General features: G+C 44.1%; 2 protein-coding genes across 2 annotated transcripts in view; one reads left to right on the forward strand and one right to left on the reverse strand.

The window, feature by feature from the left end:
- Nucleotides 1-734, forward strand: part of MRPL17 (mitochondrial ribosomal protein L17) — an 878-nt gene extending 144 nt beyond the window's left edge. Inside the window, exons 2-3 of the mRNA XM_026865997.1 lie at nucleotides 50-118; nucleotides 195-734. Of these exons, the coding sequence (XP_026721798.1) occupies nucleotides 50-118; nucleotides 195-467 (342 nt within the window). The 3' untranslated portion in view covers nucleotides 468-734. The remainder of the gene's footprint in view (nucleotides 1-49; nucleotides 119-194) is intronic.
- Nucleotides 735-2,058: 1,324 nt separating this feature from the next.
- ARHGEF39 (Rho guanine nucleotide exchange factor 39) overlaps nucleotides 2,059-10,000 on the reverse strand; it is a 13,637-nt gene continuing 5,695 nt past the window's right edge. Inside the window, exons 6-9 of the mRNA XM_026865995.1 lie at nucleotides 9,589-9,717; nucleotides 5,851-6,080; nucleotides 4,837-4,925; nucleotides 2,059-4,645 (exon numbers count right to left, since the gene is read on the reverse strand). Coding sequence (XP_026721796.1) covers nucleotides 4,630-4,645; nucleotides 4,837-4,925; nucleotides 5,851-6,080; nucleotides 9,589-9,717 — 464 coding nt within the window. The 3' untranslated portion in view covers nucleotides 2,059-4,629. The remainder of the gene's footprint in view (nucleotides 4,646-4,836; nucleotides 4,926-5,850; nucleotides 6,081-9,588; nucleotides 9,718-10,000) is intronic.

Raw genomic sequence — 10,000 nt, forward strand, 5'->3', positions numbered from 1 at the left:
GGGGGGCGGCGGAGGAACCCTAACGGCTCAGCCTCCTTCTTCCCCGCAGCTCATCGAGTACGCCAAGCTGGGGGACACCAACGAGCGCGCCATGCGCATGGCGAATTTCTGGCTGACGGTAAGTACCGCACCCCACCAAATCCCTCCCTGCCCGCCACAATCGTGGTGCTGGAGCTGAGTGTGCCGCCCCGCAGGAAAAGGACCTCATCCACAAGCTGTTCAAGGTGCTGGCACCCCGCTTCCAGCCTCATCCCGGCAGCTACACCCGCATGCTGCAGATCCCCAACCGGGATAGCCTTGACCGCGCCAAGATGGCAGTCATCGAGCTCAAGGGGAACCCCTACCCACCGCTCATCCGCCCACAGCTCAACACCGAGAAGACACTGCTCAACCAGCTCCTGAAAGGCTACCGGGAGGACATGCAGCGAGCAGCAACCCCAGAAGCCCCCGAGGGCACCCCTGTCTAGGCATCCCCCGCTGCCCTGAGGGAGGCCCTATGCACACACAGAGATGGGTCTTGGCCTGAGCTGCATGTGCACCAGACAGCTTGTTGCTGTGCTGGAGCACAGGATGGCCCAGGAAGTCTGAAAGTTGATTACTAAGCTTGAATTGCCTTGATGGGGGGCATAAGCTCAAGGCTTACTTCTTCTGTGGTTTGAAGCAAAAGAAGGAAATCAAGCTGAGAGCCCTCATGGTTAACAGTTTCTGTGTAAATAAACTGTTCAGAAAATGTGTTTACTTCTATTTGGATTATAATCCTGTGCACACAGAATCGTGGAATATTTTGGGTTGTAAGGGACCTTAAAAATCATCCAGTTCCACGCCCCCTGCCATGGGCAGGGACACCTTCCACTAGACCAGGTTGCTCAGAGCTCTGTCCAGCCTGACCTTTGAGATTTCCCAGGGAGGGGGCAGTCACAGCTTCTCTGGGCAACCTGTGCCAGTGTCTCACTACCCTCACACAGTAAAGAATTTCTTCCTTATATCTAATCTAAATCTACCTGCTTTCAGTTTAAAACTGTTTCCCCTCTTCCTAACACTACACCCCCTGATAAAGAGTCCCTCCCTATATTTCCTGTAGGCCCTTTCAAGTACTGGAAGGCTGCTAGAAAGTCTGGGTAGGGGAGGTGCTCCAGCCCCCTGATCATCTTTGTGGCCTCTGAATTTGCTCGAGCAGGTCCATGTCTTCCTTACACTGAGACACCCCCCCCAGAGCTGGACACAGCACTGCAGGTGGGGTCTCACAAGGACAGAGTAGAGGGGGAGGAGCCCCTCCCTCAACCTGCTGGCCACACTTTTGATGCAGCCCAGGGCACGTTTGGCTTTCTGGGCTGTGAGTACATGTGGCTGTCTCATAGTTTTCCATCCACCAATACTGCCAAGTCTCTCTCCACAGGGCTGCTCTCAATTCACTCATCCCCCAGCCTGTATTTGTGCTTAGGATTGCCCCAACCCATGTGCAGCACCTTGCACTTGGTGCGGTTCACATGGGCCCACCTCTCCAGCCTGTCCACGTCCCTCTGGATGGCACATCCCTTCCCTCCAGTGTGTTGACTGCACCACACAGCTTGGTGTCATCAACAAACTCGCTGAGGGTGCACTCGATCCCACTGTCCGTGTCACCAACAAAGATGTTAAAACAGCACTGTCACGTCCCGCTCAGAGGGAAACAAGTGACTCAGATTCGCATATCCCCAGTGGAGCAGACAAGGGGGAGTCAAGACTCAAAGTCCCAACATTTATTAACTACCCACAATGTATTACTTGGACACATGACAATTGGCTAAATATATGAGTTATGGCAAGCAATACAGTATGCCTTATGTTACTTATTGGTAGTGAAGAAAAAATGAAATAAAGGAGATAGAGGGAATAGAGAAAATAGAGATCACTGATAAGGGTTTCTGCATTGATCCCACCACTGAGGGTTCCAGGAGGCATCCATCTTCTTCACTTCACTGCACTCCCCGGGCCCCCAACCCCTCTTCCCACCTCCTTGATTTATACACACTTTCCTTGGGTCTGTCCCCTCGGTCAAACTACATAGCTACTTATCCCATGTATAGGCAGGGGTGTTTCATGGGATGATGTCATTAGCATGATCTTGTTAGTCTTTGTTAGCATATTGAGGGGTGTTAACCTCAATATGCATTTCATTGATAATTAAGCAAAGTTCATTCACTGGAGAGATGGCCCTTGAAATTTTGCCCATGTGCCCCAGAGCAGAGCCATCCTGTCTCCTCAGGGCTCCCTCCTCCAGCCCGTCCTGTGCAATCCAGGCAGCCTTATCAGCTTCAGCCTCAGCACCATCCACCCCATGATTATAGTTTTGTCTTGCAAGTGTCTGAGGTATGTCTTAGCTCGGAGGGCCTCAACTTTTATCTCTTTCTCAGACTGTTTTTCTCAGTACGTGTTTCTTGCAGACCTGTTTTTTTGTCTCTCACAAGTACGGGTCCCAACACCGACCCCTGAGGAACACCACTTGCCACTGCTCTCCATTCAGACATGGAGCTGCTGACTACAGCTCTGGGAGCGTGACCATCCAGCCAGTTCCTTACTCACTGAGTGGTCCATCCATCAAACCCATGTTTCTCCAATTTAGAAACAAGAATGTTGTGGGGGACAATGTCAAATGCTTTGCACAAGGCCAGGTAGGTGGTGTCTGTTGCTCAACATGAATAACTTATTCCAGCAAAGACTGGGTTTGTTACAGCTTCTGGATCCAGCAGCCCTACTCTGGGGCAGTGTCTCCACTTCACTGTGACAGAACTACACCAATATCTAGAAGCCAGTGTGCAGCAGCATTCAGTGAATAATCAAGTGGTTTAGTTTTGCTGTTTCGTAAGGGCTGAATGCAAGTAGGATGGTAACACTGAGGTAAGTCTTAAAAGAGGCAGTATCAAAAGGACTTGTGTCAAAAAGGAGGGATTATGGGAAGGAAGAGTAGTCATCTCTACCAAGAACTTGCACCTTAGCCACAGGTGTAGGGTTGCAAGAAATCTCAGTATTACCCTATTCAAACAAAAAGGGATGGTAGTAGAACTGTTTCAGAGAGTGATATAACTGCTGGGAGATAAGAAACTTAAATTGCTAGCTTTGTCTTTGTTTTCAAGTACAGCTAGTACTTGAAAGTCCTAGCTGTAGCTCTAAGTGGGGGAAAAAAAAAAACCAAACAACAAACCCAAACATGCAAACATGTTGGATTCCTTCTCTCTCCCAAGTTTCACAAACTTAAGACAAATGAGTGATCCTATGTAGTGAGTTAGCTGTATGGAAAAACAAATTAAACAAAAAGATCAAGTTATGTGAAAGAACTTAAAATTTGCTAATTTTCTCTTCAGGATACTTATCTCACACAGTACCACTTCTCTTTTAATGAAATCCAGTGAGAAATTAAAGGTATGTGGTACTGCTTAAGGAATAAGAGAAAATAAACTACTAAAAAGTCAGTGTTGAGACAGATCTTAATCTTTTATGTTTCTAATGACCTTGAGATTGCCCTCTTTGCCACTGACCTAGCATCTTGTTCAGATGTTTTCCCCCTCAATAGAAGTGATAAATCCAAACTGCTACTGGTGAAAAGCTTCCACATTATTAAAAGTCCATGTTGAGGCTTCAGTGAGATACAAGAATAATACCTTATCTATATTTCTTCCTTAATTGGATCTTTCAAGCTAATAAACTGAACCCTACCACATTACCAGTGACTGATGGCCCAGAATGCTGACTGTAGCCCTCTGGAGATTTTCCCTGTGCTTCAGGAGCAGAGATGCTGCCCAAGCTTATCACTATAGCATTTCAAAGCGATAAAGCTACTGCACACCTTGAAGGTAAAGGTGAGTGCTGTTTCATCTGTGTCATCTCTTAGGATTCAGATCAGAGATGTGAATGCTGTTTGATAAGCATGAGTCTATGTTACCTGCCAGTTTATTTCAGATAGTTCAGCAGACTTAACTTTTCTGTGGGACAGATGAGAAACTGAGAGGGATTTTAACCACTGAATAATTTTCCCTTATCCACCACCTGTCACTTTCTTAGAAGAGGAGGTACAGAGACTGTTAAACTATTTTGATAAAAAACTCAAGGATATGAACAATAAAAACATGTCAAGGAAGGAAGATGACTGCAGCTCTGTAGCACTAGCTGAAAATAGGGTGTTATGCCCATGTTACCATTATCCAAAACATCTGGTTTGATCAAAGGACCCAGAAGAAAGAGCAGGCAGACATACGTAGACAAATAAATGTGAACACACTAATTTAGAAAGACAGATGGATAAAAACATTTAATGAGAGAAAGCAAGTCAGGCTCTCTTCTGCTTGTCCTTAATAATCTGAGGAAAAAAAAGTTTAGAAAAGATAGAAGCTTCTAAGCTACACTGGGGAAATTTTCTGATACAGATTTTTTTATATACAAACCCTTAGATTGCATGCCTATTTTTTGCAATATCTGTATTAGGATTGGGACTGCTGAGAAAGCACATTCATCCTCTCACAAGCATGGTGTGTTCTAAATGCAATTCTCCTGTGCATTCATCATCTCACAAGCATGGTGTGTAGTCCCTCCAAATGCGTCCCCTAAGACTGTGTAGGCTTCTACTAAGAGAGGTCTGTCTTGTATTCATGTGGGTCAGGCTTTCAGCAGCCTGTAGTGGAAAACAAAGGGGAAGTTCATTGTTAATACATGAAATCTGTTCTTACTGTTCCCTTGTATCCTGGCTAACAGAGTCTGGTCTTCTCAATCAGCTTTATAACCATGTAATACATGCAAATCCACATGTTGATACTGTCATTTTTATGTTCTGCCCCCTTCCACTTCTGGAAACCAGGTGCCTACCTGACTGCAGCTGTTAGACTCTGATACCAGTCATTAATATCTTGTTGGTCACTGGACATCAACAGCAGTGTCTTGTGTGGAAAGGAAAGCTGAAAGGCAAACACAATCTGGTACCACTTTGTGGCATTCCTTACCAAGGCAGCAACTCTGATAAAAGGAGTGTCATTGGTACTGAGCTCAACTCAGCCTTGCACACTGATTTCCACTATTTTTTCCCAGATAGGAAAATTTAGCATTGGTACTGGGAGAAGCCAGAGGCTGGATGGTACGGAGCAAGTGCCAGTCTTGTCCATTCCTTCCAGCCACATGTGACAGCTCACTCAGACTTAATAGGGTGTTTGGAAGTGGGTAATTACACAAGTTCTCAGCAGCTCTTCATCCAGCTTGCTCCCATACTCTGAGCTGCCCCTAGGGGTCCTTCCACTACCACCATCTACAGATCACAGCTTGCCTGAAGTCTTCTGTGTCACAGCTAACGAGGAAGGAGGTGACACAGCCCCCCGGTGCTGCAGCATAGGAAGACCTGAACTTGAAACCCCTAACTAAGGCATCAGTCTGAGCCACAGACCCTGCAACCCTCAGGGAGTTAGATGCACGAGCAATATCTGTTGTGATAATACCCACACCTGTTCACATTATCTGTTTTTCAGGATTTTCTATAAATTCAATCCACAATCAAACACTACATATTCATTGTCACATGATTGTGGGGCTGTACCCTCAAACATGTGACTCTAATGAGGGCATGTCAAAGTCTTATTAGACCCTCCTCACCTAAACTAAGTAAAGCAACCAGAAACCTGTACCCCAGAGCACTCAGGAGGGCATACACCATGAAGGGAAAATGACTTGCATCACTCAAGGAGAAGGGCTGCTCTAACAGACTAGTTCATTGCATTTACCACTGTCACCACTCTCACCATCTCAGTCCTGGTGCTGCTGAGACAGCTAGAGACTCGCTGCACAATCCTGCTGCCACTGATGCTTCTGCCAGGCAGAAGTGTGAAGACTTACACTGAGGAGCCCTCCCTGGCTCTGCGTGTGGCCGAACACTTTATCCACTACGCACTGGTGAAGTGGGTAGACAGCCTGGCATGCCAATTTGTTCGAGTTCAGCAGGTGTAGTGGGTGGCAGGGCTTCGTTTCAATAAAGATATCAGAAAAAAGGAAGAACATCCTGCGCTTCAGTTCTCCTCCCTTTGAAGGCACCACCAAAAGCCAGCCTTCCCGGATATACCAGCGCCCTAGGCATGCAAGGAAAATAAAGACACTTGTCAGATCACTACTGGAAAAAAAGAAAAGTACGTAATGAGACAAAGAGGAATACAGTAAGCTACCCTTGTAGGTTAGCAGGTTCTACATCAATTCCAGCCACTAAAAGGCACTATCAACTGAGGTCAGATCACCAGCACTCATAACACCCATGCAAAAATAGTAAATCAGCCCAAGACTTTTAGTATGTGAGGAGCAGGCTGAAGTGGTTATAATTCCACTATGTTAATTAAGAGGACATTATCATACACAAGGCTGTTTAAAGCAAACAAAACACAAACATGGTTTGAAAATGGTGTGCGTACCTTTAAATTAACATAGACCTTCAGAAAACATAGCAAACTATGAAATTGTATTGTCCAATTGTTTGTCATCAGTGGTGAAACAGAAGTTAGCCTAAGCATGAACATTTATTGTTTTACCCTTGTTTTGTTTGCTTGTGTGTGCCAATTTAAACCAAAAAAGTTTCACATTATCTAACTATATACAGACGTCCAGTAGTTAACATGTTACAGAGATTACAGAATGCAGATTACTGTTCTAATGAGAAGACAGCAAAGGGGATACAAAACAATGTATTAAAAGGAAGGTCTAAATAGGCAGCCCCATCAGCCTCTCACAGAATAGGGCCCAGCATCATCTACCCATTAAATGAACTGCAATAAAATAAAACGCAGTGAAATCAGCAGGAAAAAAGTCAAAACAATTTGATAAACCTAACTGTAAGGAGCAGTAAAAAAGTGGCATCTACACAAATGGAATAAATAAAGCAGTGCCTCTAACTAGAAGGATTATTGTACAAGACACCAACTGATGGGAATTATGAAGACTCTGACAGTAAGTTCATCTATAAAAATTTAAAGTCATAGTAAGGTATTGTCATCTGACCTGGTCTGAGAAATGCCTACCAGAGAATTTCAGCCACTGTTTTTTGTGCCTTAGGTTCTAGCTGAGCTAGTAAGTACCTTTTAGAAAACAACACAATTTCGTTTTAATTATGGATTGTGTCTCAGTTCATATGCCACAGTCACAAAACATAGAGGCAAGTGAATTCCTGCTTAGTTTACTCCACAGGAACCACTTATCTTATCTGAATAAGGAACTGAGAAAGACAAGGGTGAGATGCAGGAATCAGTCCAAGCTTAAAACACCAATGGAAGGAAGGTGTCAGCAGTGTGGGGCTGGACTGGGAACTGTTTCCCTCAGGCTAAGCTGTGATCAGACTCCCTGGCATACATACAACCTGAGCTGCTACAAGTCTTGGGATACAGATCTGTGTTAAGGAATACCAGAGGCATGTGATTTAGGAAATTCTTATGAAAGAAGGACAAGGAAATATCCCTAGGGAAGCTAGGGATGACCGAACAGTGTGCTATGTTAAGAAGGCATTTCCAGCTAAGATTGTATTTGCCCTATATATGGAAGGCAGCAAGGAAAGCAGGGTCTCTTTCCACTGGAAGCAGCACATCTCAGAGACACTGCCAAATGTAAGATACCCAACTCCAAAGCTACTGTTTTTCTGAATCTATAGCATTGTTTTCTCACATCTTTCCTCCTAGTAAAAGGATGCAATCTTAACAGCTCTGCAAAAGCTAGCTTGTTTTAGTTCAGCTTTCCAGAAACTAGAAAGCCCCAGCTGCCTCTTACTTTTCTGCTTCTCACATCCAATAGTACCTATTTTACTCCAGCTAATGGAAAACACAACCATCACAACTCTGTCCTAGATAATGAAAAGGTGTCTATAGACCCTAAACACTTGTTCTACTATGTCTCAACATTTGAAGACAAAAAAAAGAAGCAGGCCCAATGCTTTCAAATGATGGCTCTCTGGTCTAGCTATAGTGTTTGGAGGTTGCATTTTTTTGTCATTGGGTTATCTTATTAGTCTTGTCATTCAGGATAACTCTTTTACCCTTTTACTTATGCACTACCCCAGTGTGCTCAGGCACCCACACACATGCTTATGCTCAGTGTAAGCAGAGTACACGTTTGTTAGCTCCTTTTCAGCTACCATCACCAGAAAGATTTTAAGAGAAATAGGAAAGAGAATTGTAAATTAATTTTCCCATTGACTGAGGATCTTTGAGAGTAACTTCTGATAAATAACCTCTTTTTCTACCCATGCTAGTCTGTCTGGGTTAGAGTTCATTGTCTCCATAGTAGCTGGTACAGGGTTGTTTTGGATTTGTGCTGGAAACAGTGTCGATAACACAGGGATGTTTTAATTATTGCTGAGCAGTGCTTATACAGAAGTCAAGGCCTTTTCTGCTCCTCACACCACCCCCCCAGACTAGACTGGGGTGCACAAGAACCAGGGAAGGGACATAGGTGGGACAGCTGACCCCAACTGACCCAAGGGATACTCCAGACCATATGACATCATGCTCAGCATATAAAGCTGGGGGAAGGAGGAGGAAGTTCAGGAATTTTGGAGTGATGGCACTTGTCTTCTCAAGTAAATGTTACATGTGATGGAGCCCTGCTTTCCTGGAGATGGCTGAACACCTCCTGGCTGATGAGAAGGAATGAATGAATTCCTTACTCTGCTTTGCTTGTAAGAGTGGCTTTTGCTTTACCTGTTAAACGGGTTTTACCTCAACCCACAAGTTTCCTTACTTCTGCCCTTCCAGATCTCTCCACCATCTCACTGTAACAAAACTCCACATGTATCATGTATGAATTACAACCACATTCACAAGTACCTGGAGGTGTGCCTTAGAGACTTTTACACAAGTCACTGTGCAGCTGCAGCACTGCTCCTTCAAAGTGTTTAGTGAGGGCACAGGTGAAGCCCCAGGTGACCATTTCATAATTTTCCAGACTGGATACATTTCTTACAATATTCCATACATAGTTCCAAGCATGCTCTGGGCATGGAGAGTCCCCAGTCACACCAGAGGTCATAAAGAAACCTGTTACCCAATTAGAGTATCTTACATGCCTGTGACTGTGACATTATGTATCTTAGCTATCAACGGAAATACTCTGATTTCTGGCTTAGTTTAAACATGCAATTAAAACCATACTTCATGTGAGGGGTGCAAGCGAAGTCCATGAAGCTTGTAGCTTCGTGTAGCTTGGGCCCTTGACACTCAGAAATCTGTAGCTGCTGCAATGGAGTAGGGACAACACCACTACTTACACTCTTCCAGAATTATTCAATGTCTGTCTTTTATTCTCACCCAGGACTTACACTCCTGATCTCTTCAGGTTTCTGTTACTAACTGTCTAACTACATGTCACCAGTTCCTCCTATGTGAAAGTCAGGCAGCTAAGCTGCTGATTATCCTTACTCAAAAATTCTTAAGAAAAAAAAAAAGTGCTTGAATTACTAGTTATATTCCTCCACCATCTATCTGTAGAATTTGGGCAGAAAGGGAAAACAGGTTAATATGAGTTGAGTCAGAGATGAAGGCAAGCATATATCCTCCAGTTATCTCAGCTTGGCAGAAGAAAAACAGAGCTGCCAGTAAGACCCACCTGGAGTAAAAACCTGGGTCTTCTGTCCTTTGAGCAGTTTCTGAACCCGAAGTAGCTGCAATGAGTTCTCTCTCTTATGAATGATGTCTTGGACCCACTGAGATACCTCAGAAACAGATTTCACAGCCTCTGAAATTATAGCAGTATATTCTGAGGTTATCACAAATGAATACTTATTACACTTTATATATCTTGCTGTGAAGATAAGATGAAATTAAGCAGCAGATGTTTTAAACCAAGTATCAGCAACAGATTTATTCAGTAATTTCATCAGGAATTGGACTGCAGAAATGTTGATTGGAGAGAGGGCTCTGCAGTTCTAGAAAAACATTTATTTGCCAATGAAACATTAGACAGAGGAATAATTTCTTGCATTTGGAAGCAAAGCCAGGAAAAATACCCCACAAGTGGT

This window comes from Athene cunicularia (assembly GCF_003259725.1).
Source record: "Athene cunicularia isolate RWA chromosome Z unlocalized genomic scaffold, athCun1 chrZ_part1, whole genome shotgun sequence".
NCBI classification, from domain to species: domain Eukaryota; kingdom Metazoa; phylum Chordata; class Aves; order Strigiformes; family Strigidae; genus Athene; species Athene cunicularia.